Source organism: Salvia miltiorrhiza, chromosome 1 (assembly GCF_028751815.1).
Source record: "Salvia miltiorrhiza cultivar Shanhuang (shh) chromosome 1, IMPLAD_Smil_shh, whole genome shotgun sequence".
Classification (NCBI taxonomy): Eukaryota; Viridiplantae; Streptophyta; class Magnoliopsida; order Lamiales; family Lamiaceae; genus Salvia; species Salvia miltiorrhiza.
In genome coordinates, this window is record NC_080387.1 from 50,572,432 (window position 1) to 50,586,919 (window position 14,488).

At 35.6% G+C, this 14,488-nt stretch overlaps 1 protein-coding gene across 2 annotated transcripts; it reads left to right on the forward strand.

The window, feature by feature from the left end:
* Positions 1-11,066: 11,066 nt before the first annotated feature.
* On the forward strand, positions 11,067-14,359 carry LOC130990647 (25.3 kDa vesicle transport protein SEC22-1). 2 transcript variants are annotated; one of them, XM_057914880.1, is made up of 7 exons: positions 11,079-11,384; positions 11,547-11,625; positions 12,127-12,335; positions 12,867-13,027; positions 13,144-13,290; positions 13,524-13,600; positions 13,976-14,359. In XM_057914880.1, the coding sequence occupies exons 3-7, from the start codon at positions 12,148-12,150 to the stop codon at positions 14,057-14,059; spliced, it is 657 nt and encodes a 218-aa protein (XP_057770863.1). In that variant the 5' UTR covers positions 11,079-11,384; positions 11,547-11,625; positions 12,127-12,147; the 3' UTR covers positions 14,060-14,359. The 2 variants fall into 2 exon arrangements, with proteins under 2 accessions (XP_057770859.1, XP_057770863.1); XM_057914876.1 differs by lacking the exon at positions 11,547-11,625 and having other exon boundaries at positions 11,067-11,384.
* The last annotated feature ends 129 nt before the right edge of the window (positions 14,360-14,488 follow it).

Consider the following 14,488-nt stretch of genomic DNA (forward strand, 5'->3'; position numbering starts at 1 on the left):
GCAAGAGTCGATGCAAGTTCAAGGAGATGATATGGCTTATCACGTAGAATTCTATTATGAGAAATTACCTCTTTACTGTACACATTGCAGGATCACTGGGCATTGTGTTGATAATTGCAATAAGAAACAACCTCGAGTGGAGATCACAGATCAGGTTAAGGTGAATTCGGAAAAGGAAAATGTGATAACTAAGGGAGATAACCAAACTGATCCAGGGAGTCGCAAGAATTCAGCAGAGGTTCTCAAAAGACCGGTGCCGGAGGGTCCTCAATGGCAGGTGGTTCCGGCTTCGGGACATACTCAGCAGGAGAAGCAGCAACTTTCCCCGCGAACTCAGGATAAAAATCGGTTTGCGCTACTCTCAGAGGAGGCGGCAGATGGCTCACAATCTCAGCAAGAGCCCGAGCAGCAGCAGGCTGCTCCTTTGACGGAGCAACAGCAGTTCACGCCGAGGGGACCGGTGTTGGTTGTGGGTTCTCCGGCTTTGAGGGCAACTTCTCCTACTAAAGCCAATTGTCTTAACGTTCTTGCTATTGAGGATTCAAGTCATGGGATCGATGCGGCTACGATGACTGAACCAGATTTTTTGGGCATACATGCTTCCCAAGTGGTACTCGAGAAACCGTCTGGGTCAGTGTCTACCACACATGTTGTGCCTAATTCTAGTAGTGGCATTCCCACAGCCGCTATTACGACTTCAGCATCTCAGGATGCGCCTTGCATCGCTCGCACCCCTGAGTCTGGTGTTTCAATCGTTCCTCTGCATGATGACTCGACTCATGCAACTGGCGGACAGCAACCTTCTACACGTGTGGCCTCGGGGAGGAGTGATATGCCTCTTGATCAGGTTCGCCCAGCCTCATCAACAGTCGAGCTCACTGAAGCTCCTACGGGCAAGCGAGGCAGAGGGCGTCCTAAGGGCGCTACCAAGCAATTCGGGAAAAGGGGGGTTTCTGATACCTCTTTAAAGCACCGGTTACGACATCCTGCTATTCCAGGCTCCAATATTAGTAGACCTTCGGATATTCCCGGGGATGCAGCGGCTCTTGCGATGACGGGGGTCTCTTATCAACGTTGGGGGGACATCATGGATTCTGATATTCATACGGTCTCTAATCAACGTTGGGGGGACATCATGGATTCTGATATTCATACGGTCTCAAATCAACGTTGGGGGGACATCATAGATTCTTATAATCATACGGAGAATGATGCTCTTGATTTTTGATTGTCATGGGGTTCCTGCTATGTAGCTCCTGCACATTTCTTGACTCTTTTTTCATCTCACGATGTTTTTCCCTCTGGGTCTTCGCCGTTATAGTTTCGTAGCCCGTTAGTTTGCGTCTGTTGTGCCTTCAACGGGTTTTCTTTGTTTTTTTCGTTTTTCTTTTTCTCAATAAAATTCCAATTCAGCAGCAGCACACGACATAGGCAACATTCCCTCTCAATATCAATATCAAGTGTTTCACAGGCTCTACAGACCTATGAAGTAAGGTCATTAACATTTCTTGCTCCATAGCATTCTTGATGAACGACTATTTGACATATGAAAGTAACAATGAAAAATCAACACCCTATTCATCACCTCAAGGAGTAATTTTGAAGAACAGACACATGTTTAGACAGAAACAAATGAAGCTAAGCTAGACAAATACCTAATACAAATAACAATTTTGTTGAAGTTCCAATCTTTGACCCACCGACAAACTCTATGTCCACTTTGCACAGACATGTTCATAGTGCTCTATCATGTCAAAAATAGCTAAGTTATAATTTATACTGCAGTGGATAGAGTAGAAGAGATATCTCAGCAGAACATGAACATTAACGAGAACCTGTATACTTGTGCTGTTTATTTGTTAATTTGTAACTTAACAATAAAAAATGTCTTTATTTTTGTCATTTAAAGAAACCCATGTATTTTATATAATGTTAGAGATTAGCGGTAGTTATATTAATTTTATACTAATTTGCATATTACCTGAAGATTTCATTTATTATTATTATTATTATTATTGCAGAAATTATGTCGATTGATTCAACACAATCAGTAAGAACTTTAGATACAAATCAAAGGTTCTCCTCAATACGATTGAAAGTTTTACAAATTGGACATGTAACACCCCGATAATTTAGATTTATTTTATAAGTTTAATTAATAGTATTTTCTTGTATAGCTTATTTTTTTAAATAATTACATGATACATATAGATATGCACCATTAATTTTATCTAGACTATTATTATTAGTATTATTTTTGTTTCCTATTAGAACTAGAACTCTTTAAAAACTAGTATAAATATGGGATCTATTTTCAAACCCTAAAAGAGACGGACACACTAATTAATTAGGGTTTTAGAGAGCAGAGAGGGCCAGAAACGTGTGGAGTTAGATTTTCGCAAGAAATCAAGTTCTGGCAGTTTCGGGAGAACGGCCATAACTTCCTCCACAGAACTCCGATTCAAGAGAAACAGGCGGCCACGGAAAGCTCTCTCGAAGACGAAGAAGTCGTATTTCTGGGCAAAATACGATTTGAGGACGTTTGAGGCTTCAAACAAAGGCTTGAAGCTGACTGGTCTGTTCAGCTGCGATTTTGACGAATTCTTCTGGTGCGGCGCTATTAAGACCTTAATTCCGAATTTGATTTATTTAGCTTCGACTTTAAGGTGAGGGATTATATGCTTGTTGTTATATTCATGTATGTTTGAATATGCTTTTAGTTCATGTTTGATAATACTTGCTCAGCCATGTAGAAATACATGTTCAGAATATCATGTTCAAGTACATGATCAGAAACGCAGAATATCATGTTCAAGTACATGATCAGAACGCAGAATATCATGTTCAAGTACATGATCAGTAATTCAGAATATCATGTTCAAGTACATGATCATAAATTCAGAAACACTCAGAATCAGAATATGTGTATGACAATGTGAATTATTTGCATGTTTATGTGTACGTGAATATTTGCATGGTTTCTCACTGAGTATATTTTCAATATGCTCACCCCCTTATCTTTTCAGTTTTGCAGTTCTGGAGTCGAGGTGGCCATGGAAGTGGAGAATGACTAGTGATAAGGATTTTACATTGAACATTTTTGTAGAATTTGTTAAGTTTTAGTTTATCGTTTTATTTATTTTTTTTATTTCATGTTACTACTTTAGTTTTGACAAGTTGATTTTAAATTGGTTTAAACTTTTATAATTCAAGAAATTTTATTTTTATATATTAGTTTTCAAAGATTTTATATTGAAAAGTTTATGAAAATTGGGGTGTTACAGGACATGAAATAGTTTGTGGAATTAACTTAAGTACAAGGTTTAATAAATTGATAATGATGGACAACGAGGTATGTGCTATACAAAAATTTAAACTTACAAATATATTTAAATTGAATTTTAAGTTTACATTTATGAACTTCGCAGGGTGTCCAAATTGGAGCAATATAAATAATTTTGTCTGAAAATATGAGGCGGATAAAACATATTTAATCTCTAATGGAGAGGTTAGACAGGTTGATGGACGATATCCTAGCATACATTCCGAAAAAAAAAATTGTTCTCAAAAAGTACACTGATGTGACCGAAACATTCGATAGTATTGATATGAAGATACAATACAATTTTGTTGAGTTCAAAGATATAGAATCAAAGTTTGACAAAAAAAGAAGAATTTGGTAAGCCTCAAATGATTCCTTTTCTTTATTATTACTAATTACTAATTACAACATATATTTCATGTATATTATTAACATGTGTATACTGAGCAGATGTCTTTGGTACGAGTTGAAAATAGTAAAATGATACCAACGAAAACCACATCGGGTGCACATTAAAAAACAGTGAGAGACATAACTATCCTCAACAAAGAGTAAGTATTTTTTTATATGATGTAATTATTTGTTCGTTAAATAATAATATTTTTTATAAAATACAAATAAAAAATATTCATAATTACACTTTTAATTCTTTTTAATGATACAAAAATCAATTTATGGACATCAGTCTTTAGGAAGATATGACAATAAATGAAGGAGATAAGCTACAAAAAGTTTTAGAGCAAAATCCAATTATTGTTATCACAAATGTCATTGCAAAAAAGTTTTTGCGAAAATCATGCACAGTTAAAATTTTAATTTATATATTACCACCATGAATAACAAAATACATTAATTTATACATTAGCACCATAAATAACAAAATACAGTGCATATCAGGTGCCTTGCAATTTGCAAAGTACATTGAGATCCGTATTACAAACTTCACCAGAATGTCCAGAGATTAAGCATATCGAGCAAAGGTATGGGATAATGGAAACTGTTCTTTTAATTATTTATTTCATTAATATATTAATCCAATCAATCATTTAACTTGTGTTATTCTTATGTTGTAAATGCAGATCATATGAAACTTATGATCTATTAAGGATAACAACATCAAGAATGATCCAAAAAATTAAATGAAAAAAGCAAAGGAAGTGACATTGAAAGACCTTAAAGAAAATCAGCATATATTGTCGAAGGTAGGGCTGGTAAACCGGTCGGTTCGGTTAAAACCGAACCGGTTTACCGGTTAACCGGAACCGGATAAGGCCCAATCGCCTAACCGATAACCGAACCGGTTAATGGATCGGTTAACCGAATAACCGGTCCGGTTAACCGGACCGGTTATTCGGTTAACCGAATTAACCGGTTAATTTCCAAAAAATTCGAATTAATAAATTTTCAAAATCACACTCTATCACAATTCACAGCAACTATTTACAGCAGCTATGCACACAAAAATTTACACCAATCAGCAGCTATTTTCACAAAATCTAGTAATTTACAGCAGCTATTTACAGGCTACAGCAGCTAACTGATTTGCTTGATGAGCTATTGACACAAAATTTACAATTACAATAGCTATTTACACAAAACTATGAGCAATTGAACACCCAAACTCCAATCAGCATTTAGCAGACAACAGTAGTATTTCATCTCTAACACCAAGTCACCACCTCCAAAAACCAAATTGGACGATGCCTAAAAAAGAAAGTAAAGAAGAGATTGTTATTCGTTAATACCTGAATGCACAGCAGCGACGCCGGCGGAGAGGGCGACGCTGGTCGCTGGCGGAGGGAGCAACGCCGGCGGAATGAGTTATCGCCGAGAAGAAGAAGAACAAGGAGGGAGTGGCGCCGGCGGAGTGCGGTGAACGAGGTGACGCAGCTGGGGTGGCGGGCGGCGGGCGGCGGTTGGTGATGGCAAATGCAGCGGGCCAGCGGCGGACCTGGGACTGGGAGAGCGTCGGCGACTCGGCGGAGTGCAGGCTGACTGGCTGAGCACCGGGGGAGGCAGCGGCGCCGGTGCCGGTGGGAGGCAAGGGAGGCGCCGGTGGGAATGGGAAGCAAGCAAGGGGAGGCGGGAGTGACAGACTCAATTTCAAAGTCTCAAACCCTAACTATTTGTGGGGTTTTTTAAATTTTAATATAATATAATATTAATTAATTAATTTAATTTAAAAACCGGTTAATCGGTTTAACCGGTTAACCGACCGGTTAAACCGATTAACCGGTTTACAGCTGAAATACTAACCGGTAACCGAACCGAACCGGAAAAAACCGGTTTTCGGTTAACCGATAACCGGTTTTTTCGGTTCGGTTACGGTTTTAACCGAAAAACCGGCACCGGTTTACCAGCCCTAGTCGAAGGTAATACCTAACAAATTGAATATGCATTCCCTATTCATTATAAGCCTAACGTGAAGCAATAGAAATCGAATAGAATAATATTGTAAATGATTTGCTCCTTTTTTTTTTGTCCTTTATCTATACTTATATATTAATTGAGATTTATTTTTATTAATTATCACAATCTTCTATTTTGATCTTCCAGGAATCTTACTATTGTTTTATGGGAATAGTTCAAGTGGTTGAAAATAAAGCATCAATATGGTATAATTCCTGTAAAACGTGCTCAACATCATGCCCAAAGAATGCTGAAACCACAATATGCAAAAAATGCAACGAGGAGGTTGTTGAGACAACACCCAGGTAATGACCAATACAAACACATAAAAAATTAATACAAAAATACATGTCATTAATATTAACATACAATTCTAGGTTTAGAATGACCTTAAATGTCCTACAAGGAGATTATGATGTAAATATTACAATGTTCGATGAGGTTGCAGCAGTATATGTAGGATGCTCGGTGGATGAGTATATTTCATCAATCAGTCACGTAAGTTTTTATTTTTTTCATCAATAGTCATTTGTCAAAATAACAAGTATCAATTTTTAAAGAAATTTACTCATCATGGTAATTTAAATACCTAATTTCACAAGATCAAAACGATTCTACATACTACAAAGGTCTAGCAGCTCAAAATTCAATAAAAATACGGTATAACTACTATAAAGCATGCAAAAGTCGATGATAGGGGAAAGCTAACTCTTATAGCAAGTGCAATCCAAAAGATAGAATGTGACCCGATGAAGGCTGTAATGAATTCGATGGTCCAAAAACTTGTTCGCTATTTTATTTTAACACGCTGCAAGTGTACGGGTGCAATTGTGTACAGTAGCAAGCAAGGTCGTATTCCACAGAGACTGAATTAACCAATTCCTATCCTAAATTATTCTACTCTATCTGGACAAACAAAATTAAGAGTTTTTGTTGTAAAGAACAAACTAAATAAACAGCAGGAAAGAAAAATAAATCAAGCTGTGAAACAGAGAAACAGATAAGAGAAGATTTCCCAAGGTAAAGGTTTCAACAGATTCTCCTAACTAACATGTTCAATTCAATTAATCAGATGATTCCTAAGGCAATCTCAAAACTAGTCTATACCCACTCCCGTGGCATACAAACCGTTGATTACATGCAAGGCTACTGTCCCCGGATCACACTTCTAACATGCAACTCCTAAAAGCTCGTAGGATTAATGCGCTCACAGTTATCAATTCCCTTTAGAATTAAAATAAATGTGTTATATGTTCTTAGTTCAGGTAATAATTATCATCTCCCGATCTCAAATTAAAACCTATGATTATGCTAAATTGGTGGCCAATCAATAAAGCAAACAATTAAAACAAGAACATAGAAAGGAATAACAATCCAATTAATTGAATCAAACAGTCAGAAATTCAAATCATATCTACTCCCTAAACCCTGGGAAAAAGGATTTTAGCCACACATAGACATATGACTAGAAATCAAAATCTCAAAAATACAAATAACCATTCAACAATAAAACCGTAGTATAGTTGAGAATCTTCAATCTTGCTCTGCTCCGTTCTCCGTCTCTCTTAGCTCTCAGGAAAAGTAAAATATGATAAAAGAGGATAAAAAGGTTCAGAGAATAAGTTCTTGGAGAGTATTTATATGCCCTAGGTCTTGTAGCTCTCAAAAATACCCAAAATCGCTAAAAAAATGAATTTTGGGCGGAAATACGGCGACTCGCGCGGCCACGTCGCGCGGCCGCATGGCTGGCCCGCGTGACGAAACAGAACTCCTGACAATTTTGCGCAGCGATTTTGTTTTGGCTCGTTCTCTCTCGTTCGAACTCCGATTTATGATCCGTTTGCGCTCACGAACTCCACTTGAGACGAAATACAACTTGTATTTCAGCCAATTATTCCAAATTCTGCTTCATTATTTCTGAAAATTCGTTCAAACACAAGCAAGTAACAAGTTCTTGACCATAAACGAATATAAGCTCAAATATATCAACAAACACACAAAATCCTCATAACTAAACATCAAATATGACACACCAAGAGGTAAAAATGCATGTTTATCAATGGTACCATCAATTGAACAATCAAAAGATCAGGAAGAAGGGAAGGGAAGAAATAGTTAAGAAGGCACCCAAGACAAAGCAAAAAAACGGAAAGAAAAAAATAGGCAAGAAGGCCATGTCAAATAAAGTGGGAGAAAAAAAACAACTAAAAAGACCAAGCATGCAAGCTGGAGTGGCAGAATTATAAGTACTGCAGCCTCATGAAGTGCAAGGAAGGGGAAAACGAAAAATCACAAGAAAAATTCTTGATGATTATATTGACATTACAAGCGATAACGATGAAGAGAATGATGACTGCACGTTGGAAAAATTTATCTCTGGAAGCAAAAATAAGAGAGAAATTTTCTCCACCCATAAAAGTCAAAGTAGAAAAGATTTGATGTGAATATAGATCACATTTAATAGTTTAGACTAATTAGTAGTTCACGTATTTGCTTTTACTTTTTAATATTTTATTTACCAGCAATATTTAACTTTTTTTATATTCAATAGGTATTTCAAATTTTATTCACAATCATATTTTCAATGATATTTTGAGTATTGCATTAAATATGATGGTAACTTTTAGCATAACATTATACTATCAAGCATAACATGTGCAACGCACGTTTCCTCTGCTAGTCATATAAAATGGTGGTTACTGGAGGGTAAATTTGTCTCCCTAAATTTAATATGTGTTACTGTTCAAATAGAGCATAGGTAACTGGGGGTGAGGGCTGGATGTCTTTCCTCGGAAGAATAGTGAAATAGCACCGGACCGAGACAATATCTCGGGCTTGAGAGTAAACGTGTCTTGGCTATCAAACAGAGATTTAACCCCTGATAACTAATTTATCTAGGGTTATCAGGGGTATCAAACAGGCCCTTAATTAAAACAAAACATATAACGTTATTGCAAAAATATAAAATTTCATTTTAAAAAGTACTCCCTCCATCCCACGAATCTTGACACGTTTGGTTTTGACACGAGAATTAAGGAGTTGTAGATTAGTGTTTTAAGTGTGTAGGTAATATAGTATAAAAGTGATAAAGTATGAGAGAGAAGGTGATAAAGTAGGAGAGAGAATGTAATAATTGTTACTATATTTAGAAACGTGTCAAGATTCGTGGGACAGCCCAAAAAGGAATATGTGTCAAGATTTGTGGGACGGAGGGAGTATAAAATTTACTAATTATAAGAAAGTTTTGAAATAAGTTAAAATCTATAATAGGTCTATAGTATAACTAGGGCTAACCATGAAACTGAACATAACAATGACTATTCAATGGGGTGATCAACGGTCATCTCAGCAATTAATTAAAAAAAATATTCCACCTACAAGATATCACAAGGTCTCCTCACTCATTTTGTAACAAGTGTCAATATATTATTAGTTCATTAAATTTTATTTTGATATCACATTAAATGTTGAATATATTTTATATATTATATCAAAATAAAAAACATCAATTTTGTTACTTTTCAATTCTCTACAAATAGACACTCATATTGTTATAGTTCTACGCACAATATAATCCTATTATTTTTTCTATATATAATACTCCCTCCGTCCCCAAAATAAGTTCATCTTTGAGGACGGCACAGGTTTTAAGGAAAAGTGATAAAGTGTATTGATAGTGGAGAAAAATATGTTATAATTAGTATTGGGAGTGGTGAAAAGGTGAAAAAGTGTCATAAATTATAATTAGTATTGGGAGTGGTGAAAAAGTGAAAAATAAGAATAAATAAAGTATTATTATTAGTGGGGTAGTTGTCCAAAAATGGAAAGAAAGAAAGAAGAACTTATTTGGGGGACGTCCCAAAAAGGAAAAAGATGAACTTATTTCAGGGACGGAGGGAGTATTAATTTTCATTATTAAAAACTTTATCATTCTTTCTTAATGTATTGATGTTATTTTAAGGGTGAATTTCTGATAAAGCCAAACTGATAAGTAGTAGTATGAGTTTTATAGCCACTTTGATAAATATATGAGTTACACAACCACTTTAATGTAAAAAAGACAAAGCTAATCTTCATAGGTCCCATATTTTATGAGAGAGTCGTTTTTTTTATTAAAAAAACTAACAAGTTAAAAACTTTAAAAGTTTTAACTTGGTCCCCACATTTACTCTCTCTTTTTCCTCTCCCTCATCATCGTTTTTTCTCTTTTCACTGGTTTTCTTCACCCATTTTGAATTTTTATTGTCGCAGCCGTCAACCACCTTACCTGTGCCACTGTGACTATGGCATCTGAATTTGATCGTGACTATGAGGAAAATGAAGATGAAGAGCATGAAGAAGATGAGAAGGTGCAAGCCTCCAACGACGAGGTTACAGAATCTGATCCGCCAGCGCAAGGTCGTCGGAAGTTTGTGGACCATATTTCTATAAATGAAAGTGTAAACGATATCGCGGACGGACCGAAATGACAAATGTGGAAATGATATCACCGACGGAGGGAGTATTTATCAAAATGGCTATAAAACTTAGGGGTGTAAACGAGCCGAGCCGAACCGAATAGTGTCTTGTTCAAGCTTGGCTCGTTTAGCTAATCGAGCTGTTTGATTAATTATCGATCGAGCTTTAATCGAGTCGAATACAGTGTCGAGCCTAATCGAGCTTTTTAAATTTAAATTTTTATTTAAATTTTTTGTTATTTTCCTAATAAATAAGTTAATTTTCAAATATATAAGTTATTTTATTCACAAAAATATAATATATTTACTATTTTCTTGTAAATAAATCATGTTAATTAGATACTTAATCCAAATATTACTACATATACTATAAAATATAGTAAGACATTTAATGAATAATCTTATGTTTTTAAGATAAATCACTTCACGAGCTTGTTCACGAGCTAACGAGCCGAGCATCGTCATGCTCAAGCTTGGCTTGTTTAGCTAAACGAGCTGTTCATTAAATTATCGAACGAACTTTTATCGAGTCGAACGTCGAATAGCTCACGAGTAGCTTGGCTCGTTTACAGCCCTAATAAAACTCATACTATCAATTTGGCTATATCAGAAACTCACACATAAGTATATTATAGGTAGTGTGTTATGGTTCAAAAATAGGCATGAAGTTTTTTTGTGGACCTCTAAAAAGAAAAAAAGAAAAAATTATTTTGTGGACAGATAGGGTAATATTAACAACAACAACAACAACAACAACAACAACAATAATAATAATAATAATAATAATAATAATAATAATAATAATTGCTCTAAAAAAATAATGATAATAAAAATAATTGACTCCCCAAAAGTTGCTTGTTTATTACTTGGAAAGAGAAAATGAGAGGAAATGAATTTTAGGAAAAGTTGTCCAAAACAAAACGTAAATGCATTTTCCTGTTGCCGTGAAAAATCGAAAACAGCCAATAAAAGTTCACGCACGCCCTCTCACAATTTCAGTCAAAATTTGGACAACATTTCATTACCCTCATTTTCCCCATTGGCCCTTGATTGTTGTCGCGATATTTCGTTCAGATCGTTCGAATTTTGAGCGCAGGATCTATTTTAGGGGTACAATTCTGTAATCGTTGAACCTAATTGAAGATCGGCGGCTCACGAAAAGTACACCGGAAGGAGCTCACAGACGCATGTCAAAGGTAGCTGATTGTGTTGATTTAGCTCATTTGTCCTTTTAATATCAATTTTCTTTTGTGATTGTTAATTTGTTTTGAAAATTGGCTAAAATGCGTTTGTAGATGTTCGGGCTAGTTAATAGTTTGCTGAGCGGGTTTTGGCTTATTTTATGTGTTTTGTGGTAGTTGAATTGTTGTAGATCGAGGAAAGTGAAAGTGGAAGGGAAAATCGGCCAGAGCTGGATTTTCTCGCGTTTCCGTTGAGGTTGAGAAAATAATTAGATTTTTATGCGTTTTCGGATGATGAAGTTCATTATTTAATCTATAAGCTCAGCTGATTTTCATGAATTCATACCAGCACTTCGTTCAGTTTTTCCTTTCCATTTAAATATGTTGAAGGATAATTTTCTAGCGTTTTCCTGTATTCGATATGGCATATTCTCTTAAAGTGAGTTAATTAGTATATTCGAATATTCGTGTACATGGATGGGAACCAAAGAAGACGAAGTAGATGATTGTATATTGCGATGTTGTTTTCTTAGAAACAGCTCAAAGGATTTATTTCAGTTGTTACTTACTGTCATCTTTTAATGATTTTTTTGGTTTTCACGTTTACTTGGATCAATGTCGATCTCCAATATTTGTGCCGTAAGAACACCACAACCTCTATAATGAGAATTAGTTTTTCTGTATCTACAAGCTCATTTCATTGTTCGTTTTGACACTAGCTGTATCATCACCTATTGATTTTAATTAACTTTTGCAGGTGTGAGCTCAAGAAATAACAATGGTGAAGTTGACTATGATTGCTCGTGTTACTGATGGCCTTCCATTAGCGGAGGGTCTGGATGATGGACGTGATGTATCTGATGCCGACTTTTATAAACAGCAAGTGAAGTCTTTGTTCAAAAATTTGTCAAGGGGCCAGAATGATGCATCAAGGATGTCTATCGAAACAGGGCCTTATATATTTCAGTATCCTTTGCACTTTTCTAATAATTATGATTGATTTTTTGCCTGTTTACATGTATTGAGTTTAAGCTGGTGGCTAGTTTAACTGTAGTGACTCACCAAAATGTTGTATCAGAGATGCATGTGTATAGCTTTATTTAGGAAAATAATATCTAACTAGTGTCTTGTCCATGTAATGCGGTCTACAATAAGCTCCTTTTGAGGGGGATATCATTTCCTAGCCATTTGTTGATTGTAATGATTCTTAGTCGTTGTGCCGGGAAATTGGGAATGCATATTTGCTGACTTTACCTGTCATATTCGTGTGCTATTGGCATTTTCTGCATTAGTAGTTCGTATATGACAGCACACTCTTGCTTTCTTGATTTTTTTTGCCATTATGAGACAGTAACTGTTGAGCTCACACAGCTGTGCAACATGCTTTAGGAGATCAACTTTAAAATTTAGTTGTCAACATGGTTTTAAAATGTTTTTATTAGTAGTATTCTTTTCTTCATCTTCACTGTAAAGTTAAGCCTTAATGTGGCTGCTTAGTTATATTATTGAAGGGCGTGTGTGCTACTTGACAATGTGCGACCGTGCATATCCTAAGAAGCTTTCCTTTCAATATCTAGAAGACCTCAAGAATGAATTTGAGCGTGCATATGGGAATCAGATTGAAACTGCTGCAAGACCTTATGCTTTTATCAAATTTGGTGAGCTATTTCATTATCTTTCTCTTACATTTACTATTCTTCTCATTTTTGTTAAAAGGACATGTACTACACTTTTTTTTCTTTTTTTATCGCGATCTTGTCTTGCATTTTTCTAGACACATTCATACAGAAGACAAAGAAATTGTACCAGGACACAAGAACTCAACGGAATATTTCAAAGTTGAATGATGAACTCTATGAAGTTCACCAGATTATGACTCGCAATGTACAAGAAGTTCTTGGTGTTGGTGAAAAGCTGGACCGTAAGTGATTTCCTCGTCGAACTTCTTCAACTATTCAGATCTTAATAACTTGCTCCCGACTTTCTTTGTATTTAATGAGCATTATGTTTTGAATACCATTTTACTAGAAGGAAACATTACAGGTGAGGTTGGCTTGTTTCTTTGTTTGAATTATGCAGGCTAGATTGTTATGTTCATTGCTTACATTCATGAGTCCTTGTATCATGCATCTCTAATGATTATATCTTTTTCAGAGGTCAGCCAGATGTCCAGCCGCTTAACATCGGAATCCCGCATTTATGCAGAGAAGGCAAAAGATTTGAACCGTCAGGTATGTTTGATTGTTACTCATTTGAAATTAACTCCTTTGTAAACCTGCTCTACACAAATCATATACTACTCCTTGAAGATGATATTTAACTTCCTTTTATTGTTCAAAATTGCTAAAAGTTACGTGATGTACACCAACTTTGACATCTTACTGTGAGTCCCAAATCTTCTGCTGTTTTGAGAAAACCAATATAAACAGGAAACATGTGCTTTAATCGAACATGACAGAGTGATTTGATCAACAGAACTAACTCCAAACAGAAGCATGGAGTGTTCTACATAAAAAATGCATCAGTTGTTTTTCTTAAGTTCATAGAAAGATGATCTGTTATGAATTATCAGACTCTATTAACGGATTTATTCATCGTTACTGTAGGCTTTGATTCGGAAATGGGCCCCCGTTGCTGTTGTTCTAGGAGTTGTGTTTCTCCTCTTCTGGGTCAAGAACAAGCTTTGGTGATCCTTCACTCATTTGCTGTTTGACGAGCTGCTCCGATCTTGCTAACCTGGTATTGCAGTTTCTTGGCGCCCTCTATCGTTTTATCTTTTGAAACCACTAGAAAAGATCCGTTGAAACTAGCTTCCAATTTTTTGAGGATTTTGGAAACTAAGCATGTCGGAAAATATAGAGATTTCATACTATGAGACGAATTGATTCTGAGAAACATATAGCATATGCATTTTATCTTCCTACACCAACTAATTATCGAAGTTTGCGTTTCATTTTATTAAAAAAAAATACATGATTTTTCGAGTTTTATTTATGCACCTTGATCAGATGAGCATTGCAGTTAATTTCAAATCGTTTTTCATCTTTTATTATCAGCCTCAAGAATTACGTGTATCTCATGACTTTTTAAGTAGGCAAAAACTCCTATGAGGTTGACCT

Excerpts from the sequence above, each read along its gene's own strand:
- LOC130990647 (XM_057914876.1), top strand. The coding sequence starts at position 12,148 with ATGGTGAAGTTGACTATGATTGCTCGTGTTACTGATGGCCTTCCATTA. Across the intron at positions 13,291-13,523 it reads TGTTGGTGAAAAGCTGGACC|AGGTCAGCCAGATGTCCAGC; the intron begins GTAAGTGATTTC and ends TATCTTTTTCAG. Across the intron at positions 13,601-13,975 it reads CAAAAGATTTGAACCGTCAG|GCTTTGATTCGGAAATGGGC; the intron begins GTATGTTTGATT and ends TCGTTACTGTAG.